At 33.9% G+C, this 19352-nt stretch overlaps 1 protein-coding gene across 2 annotated transcripts in view; it reads left to right on the top strand.

The window, feature by feature from the left end:
• Nucleotides 1-19352, top strand: part of GABRA2 (gamma-aminobutyric acid type A receptor subunit alpha2) — a 124906-nt gene that overhangs the window by 65556 nt on the left and 39998 nt on the right. For both annotated transcript variants that reach the window (XM_066385105.1, XM_066385106.1), the window contains exons 5-6: nt 13052-13272; nt 15552-15634. In XM_066385105.1, coding sequence (XP_066241202.1) covers nt 13052-13272; nt 15552-15634 — 304 coding nt within the window. The remainder of the gene's footprint in view (nt 1-13051; nt 13273-15551; nt 15635-19352) is intronic.

The raw sequence follows: 19352 nt of genomic DNA, 5'->3' as shown, positions 1-19352 counted from the left end.
GGTGAGGATTTTCCCATGGGTTTCCCGTAACACCAGGAGAAATTTGGTTTTAATGCCAATGACAGAGAATATTTCAAAAGTAGAGAACAGCAGTATCATATATTGTAGTAAAGCCAAGGGAAGGATGCAAGTGTATCATTAAACGAAGAACAAGGAGATGTTTGCTGGTCGTGGGAAAAGTAACCAGATTGCAGTGGGTTGAGCATGTGGGAGGTGAGGAAATGGAGAAAGAGTAGAGGTGACATTTTTAAGCAGCATGATTGAGGAGAGGAGGCGAGACAGAGGGCAGTAGCTGTAAGGCATGATATCTCTCTGGGAAGCTTTTATTTTTAAAAATTGCATCGAACTTCTCACTGTTCCCTGAGCATGCCATTATCTGTGACAACTCGCTGGCCTCACACATGTTTTTCCCTGTTTTTGTTATGCTTCGCTCCTTCTATGCCAACTGGAGATCTTTCATTTACTCAGGGCCAAACTCAAATTTTATCTCCTCTGATGTTTCCCTAGGCTACTTTACGTAGAGTCAGTCTTTCTCGTCCTTGTGCTCCACCACATGGTGTTCACACATTCCTTATGACTTTTCACACTGGATAATAAAAATCTTTACATGCCTTTCTTTTCACTGCAATCTGGGCTACTAGAAGGCAGGAGCTGTGTTTGTTCATTTCAACAAGATTTACTAAGTACACATGCTGTGTCTGCCACAGTGTCGGGAGCTGAAATACTTAAGTGTAACCAGTGCCGCCCTCAAGCTCTTCATAGTGTGTGTGAGGGGTGGGGGAAGAGGGGACTAAGAAACAAAATCATCATTTTTATGACCATGCTTTGATTGAAACATTTATGGATTAATATGGTAGAGAGGATAGGGGTAGAGGATATCTACATCCAAGAAGTATTCTAGGAAAAGAAAATAGCAAAGGAGGACAAATAGGGATTGACTGGCCAGGTACACAATCAAAAGAGTTTTAGGATAAATTAAATGTAAAAATTTAGTGCAATAGAAGCCTCGAATGCTCTTAGGGATTTGAAAGAAGATAAATCTAGAAAATAACTCAGAGCCAAATCATAAAGGGCTTACAGCCAATTGCCTCCCAAAAAACCAAAGCATTCTTAAATTAAAAACATGGTAGATCTCTGTTACCAGAGATCTTACTATGTCATAGCTTTTATAAAATCTATATACAATAAAAGCCCATTTTGATTATTTCTAACATAGTTGTGAGAACACACACATGCCAATATTCTACTTGTGAATTTAAGAATTAAAAGATTGCATGCTGGTGACTCTTTGCTGTAAGATACGAGAGTTTTTCTTCCATCTGCCTTTCTCCTTATGAACCATTTGTACTATTGTTACCAGACCCCTTGTAACAATACTTATTTCCAATGAATCCTCTCATTCACTCATTAATAAAGTAATTATTGCTTATTCCCTCTGTTTCAGGCAGTTTATTAGACCCTGGTGACACAGCATGTAAGAAGGTGGTTTGGGTCCTTGTTCTCAGTGTGATGTAAAAGTTGGCCAAACGTAGGGGTGGATAAGGAAAAGAAACTGAAGCAGAGATCAATGATTTTGCGTAGCAAGATGGAGCATGACACATCAGAGGCCCTGCAATATCAGCATTGCAGCAGGAGAGAGTGTGGGACGGTGAGGGAATTGCTGAATACCAGACAAGAGAGGTAAGGGAGGGGCAGGTTATAGTGGGCTTTGGAGGCTGTGAGCAAGAGCCTGAACTTCATCTCAAGGGCTTTAGAAATTCTACCAACCAAACTCAGTGACACTTCATTCTTTGGATTTCTTTTCCTGCCATCACAGTGTAAGGTGCATCTTGTAGTTCAATCTTCACTTTCAATTATCAGAGTCTAAGCGAGTCCAATTGAAACATCAGTCTCTTATGTCCTTTAGATCTCACCTTTTCTCAGCCACCTTTATGACTAAGGGCCGTATAGGGGGCAAGAGCCCATGTGTGCTCTCCCTCTTCTCTATCCCAGTCTTCCAGAGTTGGAGCAAGGAGGAGGGAGATTATCAAAAGGAGGAAAAAGATCTTTTTACTTAGTGTGTTCTATTGATAGTTCTCTCTTGGCTATCAATGCTCTTTGAATGGCTGGTAGTTAACACAGGCTCTTTCATGGGGCACACTTGGGATTTCTTCTTTGTGACCTCTTATTACCACAACCACCGAAAAAAACCATAGGTAGCTTACTCCTTAGTGGATCATTTCTGGCATCCTCCTCAGCTCCCGCCTGGTACTTTAATTTGTGACCTTGTGTTGCTAGATGTCCCTCCCGTGTCAGGCCACCCTTTGGTTGAATAAGGGAAATGGGGAGAAGGCTACTGTGAAGGTGATTTAAGCCATGCTATTTCCATGAGGTCCAAACAGTTTTTAGGAACTTTTCATATACTATCTCATGTCATCTTTACAAGAGTTTTAAGGAGTAGATTTTATTATTATTACCACTTTAAAGGTAAGTCAACTAAATGGAGACTAAATCTGCTCAAGGTCAGGTACCTAGTCTATCGGACTCAAGAGTTTATGCTCTTAACATCTAGTTCATTATTACTCAATTTACTATTCTTGTTGATATCCTTAAGTCTAGTGTTTGAATCTATTTAAAATATGGCAAGACTGACAGAGATACTAAAACTCCATTGCCAGCCCTGCAACTGATTTCTCCCTGTCACCTTCCATAATCCATGACTAGCATCCATTTATTGATATGTCCTGTCTCCAAGGATTGTTTTTATATATGGCATAACAAAAAGAGCTTAGTGTTAGGATGCATAAAGTTTGAGTTCAAATTATGGCTGTATCTTATTTTAAAAATTAATGTGGTTTTGGAAGTGTTATCTACCTATCAAATAGTGATACTTTTGCATATTTAATAAGGTTGTTATGAATTTTAAATAACAAATCATATTAAAGTGAAATGCAGTTAATATAACTATTAATCATTTTGAATGCTGTGCTTAGATATATTCAATAATCTACTATTAGAATCTGACTCTTTAGTATTAGTTTTTAGCTTGTTTATGAATCTTGCCTGGCTTCTAGTTCCAAAGGTAGCCCAGACATCTTACCTGCACAATTGTCTGAACATGCTGTATATCTGTTGTTCTGCAGTCTCTGTTCGTGTAGGCTTTTTTTTTTTTTTTTGCATAATAGACTTTTATGAACTTGTTCTAATTGGGTTTACTCACACTGTTCTGATCTGTTCTTAAACGTCTCTCTTTTGCCATTTTTGAAATGCTAACACTTGGTTTATTGTTTAACTCCCTTGGGAATCAGCCAAAAGTGTTTGAGTTTAACAATATTTGTATATTTCAGGGATGTATTTAATTGCTACCTCTTTTTATAAACTACATTTTTATTTGTTATACAAGAAACACAATGACTGGAATTTATTCAGAAGAGACTAGATTTTTTAGCAAAAAGGATATAATGAAATAAACTTTGAAACCTAAAAATACACTTAGTAAATCAAAGTAAATGAGAAATCTCTCCAAGAGCAGTCTTACCATTTGGATATTTTAGTGAGTAGATATAATTCATCAAAAATAGGCTAAAAATATTGACTTATAATTAATGTACCCAGGCACTAAAAATATCCTATCTCCACTAAGTTAATATGTTCTTGAAAACATGATGCAATAAACTGTGCAACAGAGAGAGGTTTCCTTGTTTGTGATACAAATCATAAAAATAATAGTGGTAGTAAAAATACTGGACTGAAAACTACGTCCTTCTCTTGGTTTTGCCCCTAACAAACTTGGAATCGGGGAATGCATTGATTTTATCTATAACCCCAGGTCTAAAAGAAAGAGTTGGATTACATTTCCAATAAAGAGATTTTCAAATCTGGGAGTGTATGGATTCTTTCATTTCAGTTTTATCCAACAATCAGTCTAATGCCTCTTGTATATTAGCCATAGGATAGCTCCATGCTGATATGTCCGTGTAATTTTTTGTTTTTTTCCCAAATTTATTTCTTATTTGCTTGGTTTCTCCTAAGAGATTTTGTATGTGTTCTTAATTTATTATTGATTTTGAGAATCTCAAGTCTTAAGTTTGAATGAAGAGGTTACGTTGTTCTTTTTTGGTAATTTTCTTGGAACATACAAATAAAGTTATTACTATAATAATATATAATCATGGAAAACTTAAAGTTAACTTTAAGGAATAGTCTTTTCACATGCTGAGAATGTACATTTTATATTAATTTAAGGCTATTACATGTCAATAACTTGTTTGGAAACCCTTTCATTCTTGTTATATATCTATTAAATATTATTTGGTTGTCTCCTTACTTTGCCTTCTTAATCTAGAAAACAAATACACAAACACTAATGGATCAATTACATTTATTTATTTATTTTTATATCTATTTACTTTTGTACTAATACATTAAAATATAAAATAAGCAGTAAAGCAGAAAAGGAAATGAGCAAAAGTTAAATTACTTATTATTCAGAAATAATTATTATGTTATTAATAAACTAGATTTAGTTTTGCTTTCACTTAAGTTTCCTGTTTATAATACTTTAGCAATTATTTTTTTATTTTTTTTACAGAGACAGAGAGAGAGTCAGAGAGAGGGATAGATAGGGACAGACAGACAGGAATGGAGAGAGATGAGAAGCATCAATCATTAGTTTTTGTTGTGACACCTTAGTTGTTCATTGATTGCTTTCTCATATGTGCCTTGACCATGGGGTTACAGCAGACCGAGTGACCCCCTGCTCGAGCCAGTGACCTTTGGTCCAAGCTGGTGAGTCTCGCTCAAACCAGATGAACCCACACTCAAGCTGGAGACCTCGGGGTCTCGAACCTGGGTCCTCCTCATCCCAGTTCGACGCTATATCCACTGCGCCACCGCCTGGTCAGGCAGCAATTCATATGTTTAAATGTTCTCTATTATTTCCAAATCTCTTTAAGTCTTTTATAATAGAGCAAACAAAAATTTGATTGTAATGATTTTGTTTTAAAATTTATTTTGATGACTGCTTAGATGAAAGAGTTATATAAATTCAAATTTAGAAGTTTATTATTTGCTGTTGGTTACAGAAAAATGGTAATTTTTAAAACCCATCCTCCAATTTTAGATATTTGCTATCATGTTCTGGATGCGAAGTTCTCAAAACAACTTACTATTTGCAATGGCCTTATGCTGTTGGTAACCAGTATTTCAAGATACAGCACGTGCTTAAGATGAAGCTCATCATTAAAACAGTGACTATAAACCTAGATTTTAAATTGCTCAATGCAACTTATAAATTTTCTTTTGAATATTTTTAGAATTGATTAGTTCATTATTCTTTTTTTTTCTGACAGAGACAGAGAGAGAAACTGATAGGAACAGATAGAAACAAAGAGAGATGAGAGGCATCAGTTTTTCATTGTAACACCTTAGTTGTTCAATGATTGCTTTCTCATATGTGCCTTGACTGGGGGGCTGCCACAGAGCATATGACCCCTTGCTCAAGCCAGCAACTTTTGGGCTCAAGCCAGTGACCATGGGGACATGTCTATGATCCCACACTCAAGCCATTGACCCGGTGCTCAAGCTGGTGAGCCCATGCTCAAACTGGAGACCTTGGGGTTTCAAACCTGGGTCTTCCACGTCCCAATTTGATGCTCTATTAACTGCATCACCACCTGGTCATGCTAGTTCATCAATTTTTATGTGGTTAATGAAGAACTCATATTAGACACAGACAGAACATATATGCCTTATTTTGCTGTCCACTTGTGCTTATCTCACTCTTAGTGTTTTGTTCAATCCATGGTGTCATTTAGCAATAATCTTTTGAAGCCATTTGTCTATTTTCATTAGAGGGAGTTTAATCAGAACTAGATGTTTTAGCTGGAAAATCTACATAGGTATTAAACACAGTCCACTGAGAACAAACAAATGAGGCATAAATTGACCACTCTCTGTTGAGGTTCCTTTCCTTTCTATAGGATGCATTACATACATGACCATCATCAATTTATGGACATGATGATAATACCAATATCATTCCATATACTATCTATTAGCAAAGCTTTATTTATTTCTTATATTTAGGTAAGAATTCTATGTAAAAGTAAAGATTTTAACATTTTCTTCCTATACCCAAATGGATTTAAGCACTCTACTTGGACAACCATTGACTAAGCTGATACTCCTGCTTCAGCTCATAGGTTTTCTTTTCATTTATGTATAATACAGTTGATTACAGTTATTTTTACTAAGTTATAACCGAGCTGCCTCCTTGGTATCAGTCCTCTGAGACTTTCATTGGAGTGACATGATGAAGTGAAGTTTTAGATGCTCTCAAACTCTTCATTTACAAAAATCTTTTATTTTTCTCTCAAATAGGACTAGTATAGTTTGCAATGATGACCTCCATTCTTTGCTTCTTTGTATATCTGTACCTATTTTTGCTTAGCTTTGTATTGCCTTCCATTAAGAGGGGGCGACTTGTTATACTACTTGTCACTCACTTCAACCACGTAACTTGCTTTGGCCAATGGGCTGTTAAAATGAGATGTTACAAAACAATGACTTAAAATTTGCCTTGTACTATGGGGTTTGTTATTTTTTACTACGCCATTATCATGAGAAAGATAAGCCCCACATAGCCCTGTGGTATCTGGAGGAGGACGAGGCACTTGGAGCACAGATGAATTGTCCCAGTGGCCCTACAGTGGTGTGAGCTGAGATCAACCAATGGTCACCTAATCCAAAGATGCATAAGTAAGAATAGCTGAGATCAACCTAGCCCAGTTGTGATCAGCTGACTCCCAGTCTCATAACTTCTACTTTAATAATAACTGGTTGCTATTATCAGTTCCTGCATTTTGGTGGTTTTTGCATGGCAGTAGCTAAGTAATATTAATTAGTATATAGATTTTACTGGTGAAATTTCCCTTAATAGCATTTATAAATTCAGGATTTGGAGAGAGTACTTTTTCCTCAATTGTACCTTTTATCCACTCTCCCACCCATTTTGCTAACTCTTCTTTCTACTAGCCTTTTTAGATATTTCAGCACTATTTGACACTGTTTATTTTGTTTGTTTGTTTTTTTATGTGGCAGAGACAGTGATAGAGAGAGAAAGGGACAGATAGAGACAGGAAGGGAGAAAGATAAGAAACATTAATTCTTCATTGTGGCAAGTTACTTGTTCATTGATTGCTTTCTCATATGTGCCTTGACCCAGGGTGGGGGCTACAGCTGAGCCAGTCACCCGTTGTTCAAGCCAGTGACTTTTGGGCCCAAGCCAGTAACCATGGGGTCATATCTATGCTCTGATGCTTAAGTCAGCAACCCTGCACTCAAGCTGGTGAACATGCTTTTAAGCTGGGACCTTGGGGTTTCAAACCTGGGTACTCCATATCCCAGTCTGACACTTTATCCACTGTGCCACTACCTGGTCAGGCAACACTGTTAATCTCTATATGTTTCTTATATTTTTTTTTCTCTCCTTCTTTGTGTTTTTTTTATGGTTTCTATTCATCAATTTTATAAAGGTTTTTCTTATTTTTATCAGTTAATCACAAAATATATACATAAGGGGTCGGGAACCTATGGCTCACGAGCCAGATGTGATTCGTTTGATGGCTGCATCTGGCTCACAGATAAATCTTTAATAAAAAAATGTTAAAAATATAAAACATTCTCATGTATTACAATCCATTCATTTCCTACCACTCATGTTCATGGTTGTGGATGGCTGGAGCCAATCACAGCTGTCCTCCAGGACAACACCAAATTTTTATTGGATAATGATTAACATGCACGGGTCGTTGTATGGCTCTCATGGAATTGCATTTTAAAATATGTAGCATTCATGGCTCTTTCAGCCACAAAGTTTCCCGACCCCTGATATACATTATCCTTTTATCTTCACAATTTTGTCACTGATAAAAATGATATTGTCTGAGGATATGTCCAATATATTAGTAATAACATTAAATGTGAATGGACTAAATTACCATTAAAAATGGAAATGGTCAGATTCAACAAGAAATCTCAATATGTATTTTTTTAATTGGAAATAATTGGTATTTTCAGAGCATAGTTTCTTAAAAATGCAGTAAAATTGAAGAGACTTTAATAAAGAGATGCAGTAATCAGTAAAATGAACATCATTGACAAAGACATACTTAAATAAAAAAGTACATTTGTTAATATAAAAACATACTTTACAATATTTTTTTTTTGTCCCAGAGAGAGAGAGAGATAGGGACAGAGAGACAGGAACGGAGAGAGATGAGAAGTATCAATCATCAGTTTTTCGTTGAGACACCTTAGTTGTTCATTGATTGCTTTCTCATATGTGCCTTGAACATGGGCCTTCAGCAGACTGAGTAACCCCTTACTCAAGCCAGCGACCTTGGGTCCAAGCTGAAGAGCTTTGCTCAAACCAGATGAGCCTGCGTTCAAGATGGTGACCTCGGGGTCTCAAACCTGGGTCCTCTGCAACCCAGTCCGATGCTCTGTCCACTTCGCCACTGCCTGATCAGGCTACAATATCTTCTACATAAAGAAAAAGGCATTATAAAAATTGTAATATACCTTTGAACTGTAATAAAAACACTAGTAGTTATAATGACTATAAGACAATAGTAATCTTGACTTTGAAACCAAATCAGAGATAGACAAACAATAGAATAGAAGAGGAATCTCAGAAACAGAAGTGGACCTATCTTGACACTAGATACGTGGAAGACATGCCATTCAGATCTAAGGGGGAAAATGGACCCCTTATTAGAAAGTTGTTTTTTGCATTAGAAAAAATAGGTTAGATCTTTATCTCATATAATGCAGAATAATTCTAGGACCTAAATGTTAAAAGCATGTTTTTCAACTTTATAAGAAACATACAGGGATACATGTATTTATAATATATTGTATAGTATATGATCTTTATTAGAATTCTCACTGAGTTTGTGTTTTAAAAATATTCATATATAAGAAATATTAAGAATTTCTACAACTCAGTAAGAAAAGGCAACCTAAAAGAGATTGAATAAATTTAATTAACAGAAAATTCATTAAGAGAAAACTAGTGTATCTAATAAACATATGAAAACGTGTTAAATTTCACTGGTTAATAGGAAAATCCAAATGGTAGCACTATGAAACATTTCACACCAACCAAAATGGCTAAAGCAAAGTATTATGTGTATTCCATGTTGTAGACAAAGTTTATGCATTGCTAGTAGGGATATAAATGTATTCACCTCTTAGGATTTCAGTTTGACAGTATATTGTTATTTTGAAGATACACATACAACACATTCCAGTTATCCCACTTACAATTTACAGTAGTGGGCATATTAGGGCCCATGGGCTAAATCCTGTCAGCTGCCGATTCTTGTGAACAAAGATTTGTTGGAACATACCAGTCTCCCTTATTTATTTATTGCCTGTGGGGGCTTTCACACAATAGCAGAGTTGAATAGTTGCGATACTGACCATATGGTCTGCACAGCTAATGTTTACTAACTGGCCTGTTATGGAAAAAATGTTTGCTGACCTCTGGTCTTATACTTTTTTACTAAAAGCATTGTGTAACAATATTATTGCTTAAAATAGTGACAAATTGGGAATAGAAAGAATATATAAGAGGAAGGAGAGAAAATGTATATTGTGAAAGATTCATACAAGGTAATGCTATTTAGAAGGTGAAAATGAATCAGAGTATGAGGTATGCTAAAACCTCATAGATATGGACAACACTATGGTGATTGCTAGGTGAGGGGCATCGGAGGTGGAGGTGGTAAAGGGGCATAAATGGTGATGGATGGAGAATTGACTTGAGGGTATGGATACACAATACAGGGTACAGAAGATGTGTTATACAATTGTTCACCTGAAACCTGTATAATTGTGCTAACCAGTGTTTCTCTAGTACATTCAATAATAAGAAAATAATAATAGGTCTCTGAGTGCCTCAGTATCCCATGTTGTTTTCTCAGCTCTGCCCACAATTCTGTAACTCATCTCTTTGTTAAAGTCTCTTCATTAAAAAAAAATACAAAGTATGAGCTATATTGTCATAAATAAGTATCAACTAAGTAACTGAAAAAAAACCCCACAAGTGTCAGGAACGTATATACAGTATGGTCCTATTTCTGTAAATGTTAAATATGTAACACACACCACATAGATTTGTATAGTAAATGTGTAAGTACATGTATGGATATGATACACACCTAATTCAAGAAAATTATTTTCTCATAGAGTATGGGAATATGATTGAGATGGAATAAACAGGAGGGAATGCTTCAATATTATTTGTGATGACATTTCTGCTGCTGATGGTTACAAGGTGTTTGTAATATTCTTTATACTTTCTATATGTCTGAAGACAAAGTAACATAATATACAAATAAAAGCCATGGTCCCCTTCTTGAAGACTTTCAAGCTATACTGCTCACAAAAATTAGGGGATATTTCATCACTTCATCTTCATTTTGAAATATCCCCAATTTTTGTGAGCAATATATTTGGGAGGCAGAGGAACATTGAAGACTTGCAAGCTATATGGGAGGCAGAGGAACAAATGTATAATTGAAATGTATGATCTTGCAATAATGGAATGTTACATGAGTAATAAAGAAAGAGACTTGACTATATATTATCCAAATGTTCAAGAAACAGGAAGTGTGGTTGTGAGTAAAGTTCTTGATTCAGTAGGATAGGGAACTTGCTCTATTTGAAGAATGGTAAAGAGTGAGAATTATTAGGATTACTTAGAAAATAGCATGAATATGCCTGGTGAAAGTGAAAGAAAAAGGCCCAAATCATGCTGGATAAGCTGGTATGGTACAACCAGGGACACTGAACACTCAAAAAACAAATGGTATTCCTGAAAACAATTTTTAAAAAAAGATCACCTACAGTTACCGTTTGGAAACATTATGTATCTCCTGAGTGGTATGTCTGTGGGAAATGATTGCCATACCAATAGCTTCTAAAAACAATAAAACATACCATAAATTTACAGAAATAGAAAATGGAATTTGAACTTTTATAAAAAGTTGTAAAATCCATTCAGTTTGCCTGGAAAAGTAACAATCATGAAGACTCACATTCAGTTTGAAGTTGAGCAAACCATAGTTGGAAAGAAACTCTTCTGTAAAAACTTATCCTATACAAAGACTTATTTCTTAATCTAGTTTTTCTGTTGTTCCTAATTGAATTTCATCTGTATGCAATTAAGCATTGAAAGCAATGACTAAGCTGTGGAGACTGAGGGTGGGTTCAATTACAAACTTTTTTTCTAATTATTAGGAGCACAGCACAGAGACACTTGCATGCTCTATTGGTATGCTATTACTAAGGGCTGATACTGATCATCTCCTTCCAGTCTGTTTGAAGGGATCACTGAGAATAATTTACTTTTATTTGCTTGATTAGGATTTGTACAAATGATATGGCCTTTTTAATCTGCCCTTTTTTCACACTCAATTTTAGTTGAGTGAAATTACCAATTGCTGAAGCATTTATTTCCTTACATGTGATACCTGTGTCATTTGCTGAAAGGACAGCTTCCGAATTTCCATGCTTAAGTGGGTAACTGAAAATTTTAATTATTTATCCTGTGAATGTTTTTAAAAAAGGTACATGGACAAAATTTTAAACATTTAATAGATTCTAAGTAATATTCACAATTGTGAATTGTATATCTCATCTAAAATGTATGTATTTTCTAAGTGAACGGAGGAAAAGAGGAATGAAAATGGAAGGGTCAATGAGGGAGAGGGGGAAAGAAGGAGAGAGGTGGGGTAGAGGACAAAATGACAGAGAGATAGAGAGAGATTCGCTAAAAATTATTAGAAAATGATAATAAAGAATTGACCACTAGCTGGTATTTATGAATATTTAGTAGTACATTTTAACCTAAATGAGTTTATTTGCAAAATATTTTTGAGTACAAATGCAATAGCATGTCAAACACAACAATTGATAACTTGTCAAAGTCTTTTTATTACAACTAATTTCATAAAATAAACTATTAATAGTGTTATCTCCTTATACATTCTTGCTAATAATATGATATCTCACCATTTTTCAGTATTTTTAAAAAGTAAGATATTCTACAGAGTCTTTGGCAACAGAAGATGATGACTCAGAGATCTGAGTGTGTTTAATACTTCTTTCTTTCTTTTTTTTTTCTCCCTTCCCTTCCTTTCCCTTCCCTTCCCTTCCCTTCCCTTCCCTTCCCTTCCCTTCCCTTCCCTTCCCTTCCCTTCCCTTCCCTTCCCTTCCCTTCCCTCTCCTCCCCTCCCTTCCTTCCTTTCTTTTTGCTACTGAGAAAGTTTCCTGCTATTTCTTTCTTAATATAAATGCCAAAAATTCACCCAAATCCATATCTACCCTGCCCTAAGCATGCTCCCTCTCCGAGTAATTCTAGACCATAAGATGAAGTAAAGCAGTTTGAACTGAGACCTTGTTTAAATAAGAGACCATATAAAGTAAATTTATTACTTTATTTTTATAATAATATGTAGCTAACTATGTAAATACACATGCTTTGTCCTACTGTATGAACATTGATTGATAAGAGAAAGGAATAATCTTTCTGATTCAAAATCTGCTTTTCTCAATATAGCTTTCTCTCTTTTGAAATTATATTATTCGTTGGAGTTTTCTAGTCATTGTATTTAAAATGTTTATGAGCCTGACCAGGTCATGGCACAGTGGATAGAGTGTTGGACTGGGACGCGGAGGACCCAGGTTCGAGATTTTGAGGTCGCCAGCTTGAGTGTGGGCTCATCTGGTATGAGAAATGCTCACTAGCTTGAGCCCAAGGTCTCTGGCTTGAGCAAGTTGTCACTAGGTCTGCTGTAGCCCCCTGGACAAGGCACATATGAGAAAGCAATCAATGAACGAACAACTAAGGTGATGCAATGAAGTATTGGTGCTTCTCATCTCTCTCTCTTCCTGTCTGTCCCTATCTGTCCCTCTCTCTGTCTCTCTCTGTCCCTGTCTCAAAATATAAAATAAAAAAATAAAATGTTTATGATTTTCAAAAGAATGTTATTTTATATTCCAGGAATATACAATAGATGTGTTTTTTCGACAAAGATGGAAAGATGAAAGATTAAAATTTAAAGGTCCTATGAACATCCTTCGACTTAATAATTTAATGGCTAGCAAAATCTGGACTCCAGACACCTTCTTTCACAATGGGAAGAAATCAGTAGCTCATAATATGACGATGCCAAACAAACTTCTTCGAATCCAGGATGACGGGACCCTGCTATATACAATGAGGTATGTTTGTAGGTTTGGCACGTTACATTTAAATACTGAGAAATTCGTGTGTTAAAAACAGGTCAACCTAATTGTCAAATATTAGCACAAGTTGAACATTTTCATAACAGATAATTAAAGTACCTAGAATATGCTTTGTAATTGCATGCATATAAAAAATAAAGGTCATATAATATTTAGGAGTTTGATTCTCATTTTATATGTAAAAATTTAAAACTTGCCTTAACTATTAAGAATTAATTTTTTGCTATTTATTTTAATTAAGGACAGTTTAATACTATGACTTAAATTTTTCATTATACAAAATTGTGCTTTTTAAAAAGATATCATTCCATAGCCCATCAAAAATTTAAGATTTTTAAGGTTTTATTTCATTTAATATTTTGTTTCTTCTTATAAAGTTACTTGAAAGAAAATATATTTTTTAAACTCAGAGTAAGCTTTTATTTAATAAGGCTTATAAGTGGATTGAATACCATAAGCACCTATATTAGATTGAAACATAATTAAATTGCCATTTTGTAAGTCAAAAGTGTTATGTAACATCAATTTCATTGATTCAACCTTAAAAAATTAGCTAAAGGAATATACAGTTGTTGATTCTATTCAATTTTAACTATTCCTATGAATTCATCTTTTAAATTATGTTGTTTGAATTATGTAAAAAAAGAAAATCATCACAAATTTTTATATAAAGTGATATATAATCTAAAATTAAAATGTCTAATAATGGCTTTAAAGAATGGATGTCTTTCATCAGCATTATATGTAGACAGATGTATATTGGAAGCATTTGATATATTTATTATTTTATATGAAATGTTAAATGGTAGATTTCAGTTGTGAAAATTATTTTAAAAGAAGCATTAATGTGTTCCTGATTTTTAAAGAAAAAACTCTTGAGGGCTTATTACTAAATGACCATTACTTAAAATGGAAGTATTAGCTATTCTTTCTCCCTTTGTCTCTGAATCTTGCAAAACAGATCCAGTAACCTTTAATTTTACATACTTTGATCATTCCTATGGATTACAGGGGTAGTCAACCTTTTTATACCTACTGCCCACTTCTGTATCTCAGTAGTAAAATTTTCTAACCGCCCACCAGTTCCACAGTAATGGTGATTTATAAAGTATAGAAGTAACTTTACTTTATAAAATTTATAAAGCAGAGTTACAGCAAGTTAAAGGATATAATAATAATTACTTACCAAGTACTTTATGTTGGATTTTTGCTAAATTTGGCAGAATAAATCTTCATAAAACAACTTACTATAGTTAAATCTATCTTTTTATTTATACTTTGGTTGCTCTCCTACCACCCACCATGAAAACTGGAACTCCCACTAGTGGGCAGTAGGGACCAGGTTGACTACCACTGGATTAAAATGAAATTGGAAATTTGGGGTTAAACAAAATATAGGCAGAGAACACATAGTTTTGAAAATATTGCAAGGGGTTCTAATTAAGTACTTTCTTAGAAGTATATACTTTATAATTAAATCTTTGGCCACATTTGTTTTGCTGATATAAGAGATTTCTCTATATGTTTGATTTAGTACCTGTTTTATCTACTTTACTTATTTATTTTATCTACTTTATTAATTATTCCTTTATATTAAATTGAATAATTAATAATTTTATTATTAAATTTCTGATAACTATTGTGATCATGAAGATACAGAAAAATATTTATATCTTTCATAATTTAGCCAACAGTCTAGTCTTAACAAGGTATTTTTAAGAGATACATCTATATATGTACATATATATTTCTATCTTATGTTTATGTGTCTTTGTATGATACTGATTCCAAGTTTACATATTTTTGAAGTCAGCTCTTCTGAGCCAATATTGAATCTCTATATCAATTTTGTTATATGATTGTTGATGAGATGACAGGAGAAAATGCCGTTCTTTTCATAATAGAAATTTTTTTCATTTTTTCTCTAATATTTCTAATATGAATAGTAATGTTAGTGGGAAAATGACTCTTCAAAAATGCATATGTAGCTTCTTTACTTTTTAACAAAGCACAAACTAAAAAAGTTTATTTGTAAATAAATATTATTGTTACTTGAGCTCAGATTTTGTATATGCTGATGTCTTCTGAAGGGTCATCTAAATGTGAAAGAACAAAAACATATTAAATGGTAACTAACCTAATAAGGTGCTATAATGAATGCCCTACCTCAACATTAATTCTCTTGACAATCGTAAGGACTGATTTATATTGACTTGCCAATTTACTTAAGCAAAGAGTGGAATTTTCACTTTTAGGCTTACAGTTCAAGCTGAATGTCCAATGCACTTGGAGGATTTTCCAATGGATGCTCATTCATGTCCTCTGAAATTTGGCAGCTGTAAGTACGCCTCTGCCTACATGTTTAGGGTTAATAATATCAATGATAGTAGCTACGCTTAATTTTAGAGTTACTTCTAAATATTATGGAATGCTTAATACTTTAAGATCCAGAAGTAAAAGATATGTTGATTTCCATCACAGAACTAATTGGCTAATTGTATTGTACTTTCAAGTATCATCATATTTTAATCATGATGTTTACATGACCACGGACAGCATTGCTAATAAAAGCTATCCTGTGTTTTTGTAAATGTGTAAACTAGACCATGAGCTCCTTGAAGATCCAGACTATGTCATTTACCTTGTTTTTCAAGTGCTAGCACATTAAGAACACAAAATAAATGTTTCTTTTTTTTGTCAAGTAAGTCTGAATTACAAAGGATAGATTCTATTGTTTATTAAAGTAACTATCAGCCTGTTACAAATGGCATGCACAGATGTTGGACCTGTGCAATTCTCTTTCTACTTTCTAACTAACGGAAGGTGTTTTTTTTTTTCTTAACTCCCAGAAGTAAATTTGATGGAGATGGTGTAGTTGGATTGCTACTTGCAGACACCTTTTTTGTACATAGACTATTTCAAAAATGGCTCTGTGCATTTGGCCATCTTTAAGTCAGTGAGGTTGTATCTTGTATATTACGCAGAAGCATTTACTCTCCTGAAATAATTGAAAAGGTGGAAGATCAAGTCATCTCCCTAGGCCCACAAGGTGTTCAGGGCATACTCAGGATGAATTCATGGCACTACTGAACAGCTTCTCTCTTGTGTGCAAATGTCCCATTGCCTGACCTTTTCAGAAACCTTGCTCTTTCTGGCACCCCCATCTTTGTCCATTTGGGACAGCTTTTGACTTTTCCTTCTCTTGAATAGAAATGCAGTGCTCTAATCTGATTAAAAATATTTCTGACTGAGTAGCATGCCTTCTCCCCACAGACTGAATCAAGTAAAAGAAAAGGGAAAAATGATGGCTAGCATGAATGCAAAAGCCTCTAATTATTTTTGATGACCATAGTTTTGTAGAATGAGTTCAATCTTGTTTTTTTCTGTCCATTCTTACAAAAGGTGTCAGCTCTCAATTATCTTTAAGAATCTCTTCTTTGTTTTACTACAAAGCCTTCTTTTATTGTCATGGAAACCACTGCTTCAATACTGGCATTTCTCCCAATATTATTTAAGACAGTCAATCTTGTTACACAACGTAAATACGATGTTGAAAAAAAACTGCAGCAGATGCAGCTGAGAAAAACTAATTTGAATTGCATAAGTGGCATTAAAGAAAAAATTGAAAAAAGCCTTTATACCAAAGAAAGAATTTATTCATGATGCAGTAATGGTGTAAGAATGAAAGGTGTTTTCTTCAGTGGACAATTTAGAGCTATTAATACACCAAATATAAAAGAGGTGATGTTACCATTCTGAATATGAAATAAGTACACCTGAAATTATTTTAAATAAAAATTTTTAAAAATGTTATAATGTATCTATAGAGTAGTGGAATATAGCATGCTTGAGAATAGGGTTTTCTGTATCTAGAAGTGATGTGGGCAAAACATCAAGTTTGTTGTTAGGTATTCTTTGTTTAATTGTTTTTATGCAGTGTTATTCATATTTATTTTTCAACACATAAAATAAATAAACTGTTTGTATATTCTTTTATTTATCCTTTCCAGCAGTAGATGCATAAGTATGAACACCAGAATGCTGTAATAGACTCACAAGCCAACCCAAATCCTAAGATGTTGGCATAGCATATTTTGGCAGAAGCAGTTATGACTTTTTATTCTGCTCCATGATTCCTATCTTGCTTAAAAGCCTCTTGTTTCCCCCCAAATAATGGAATTTCTGGAACTTTATCATTGTCTAGATATAAAAAGAACATCTTTTCTGAAAATTTATGACTTTGAAATCCTTTTTTATTGCTATTGCCTTATAGTTCTATATATTTCTTTGTTATTTAACTTGATTTAAAACTTCCTGAATTAACATGTAGGCATGTTCTATGAATTAGCCCAAAATAAATGAAAAGTTGTGTTTTTGGATAAAAATTAATAATTAAAAGAAATCTTGGAAAATTTTTTGGTTGCTAACTATTAAGACTGATTATGCATTTGACGTTTAATGGACAGTTGTACTAAAAATGGGTTATTTAACAGAATTAAATAAAAAATATTTAATGAAAACTTAATTTAAGATAGAATTTATAATGAAATTTGTAATACAAATTATTTTATTTTACTGAGAAAAAATGCTATGGACTCTAGCTTCTGTGTGTTAGTGTACCAGGGAGTGCCTCCAATTTTCATTGCATAACTTTCTGCTAACAGTCTCTCTCCAGACCCTAAATGTAAAAATCATTCCTATATAACTAATGAAATATATAATTCCTTTTTTTAATAAAAGACACGGGAATGATCAATCATTTTCTTTAATATACTGTGTTCCTATCCAGATTTCTATCTTCTATACCACTGAATAACATAATGAAATACTATGAGTTTGTTCATTAATCTAGCAAAAATTAATTGAAAACTTGGTGTGTGTCAGGCACAGTACCAGGTGCTAGAAGTATAGACATGAACCAGACAGTGTTCCTGCCCATCCGTTTCTTACTAATTTCTTAAAATGACATCACATTCATAAGGTTACAGTTTCTCTTATTTATATTTAAAAGTAACAGCAGACTCAAAAATGATGTTGCAATTACTTAAAAAGCTTTATTATTTATTAGGACTCACAACTATTTGAGTATTGTGAGGCTTTTTGATATAAAGGAGTACATGTCGTGTGTCTTTGATTTATTAAATGTGTGATTTGAATTTTATTGAAAACAGTATTTTATCTATTCTGAGTATTCATAGGCAAACAAAACAAGCGACTTGATAATTTACAAATGAATTTCCAGTTATTCATATTACTGATGTTACTTATTTAATCTTAGCAGTCATCAATGACTATCCAGTTAAAATTAATAAAAAAAATTTATACCTTAATGTAACTGGAATTAATTCATATGCAAACTAAATATACCTCTGAAAATAAATATCTATCAATATATAAATATATATAAAGATTTACATAAGTTTTTAGAATCCTATTTCAAAATTGGTTTATTTAACATAATTTACCTTGAATGTAGATGAATACATGTACAATGAATTCAGCATCGCATCGATACTAACATTTAGTAACGACATTCAGAAAACTATTAAAAGACAACAGAGAGAGAGGGAGAGACACATTCACAAACATTTATTTTATTGTGACTAAAGCTTGAGTGGGAATTGATTTATGATCACAGAGGTTGGATCAAGGAAAGTACCCAGACCACCACAGCACAATGGTTTAAACTAGAAAATGTACAGATGCCAGGACAGTAAGCTTTCCAGTGTCTTGGAGAGTTACAGAAAGAGACGTTGCCCACATAACTGGTTCTTTCTCTCCCATAATTGAGAATGTGACCTTGGTGCTGAGTTTTGCTCAAGGAACAATAGTAACTAATATTTCAAAAACATTCCTATGAGCAAAAGGTACATGGAATTTCTTCACAAGGTCAATTGAGTAGCAAGAATTATCTATTTATTGAACTGTGGAGAGACTGCCTGCATGGAAAGGTCAGGCGCTCCCCCATCAGGACGTACAGGTGCAGAGGAAATGCCAGGGCCAGAGGACAGCTGACATAAAACATGCCTACTCTCCAGTTCTAGGGTCATCTCACT

This window comes from Saccopteryx leptura, chromosome 5 (genome assembly GCF_036850995.1).
Source record: "Saccopteryx leptura isolate mSacLep1 chromosome 5, mSacLep1_pri_phased_curated, whole genome shotgun sequence".
NCBI classification, from domain to species: domain Eukaryota; kingdom Metazoa; phylum Chordata; class Mammalia; order Chiroptera; family Emballonuridae; genus Saccopteryx; species Saccopteryx leptura.
This window is presented reverse-complemented; position numbering and strand designations above follow the sequence as displayed.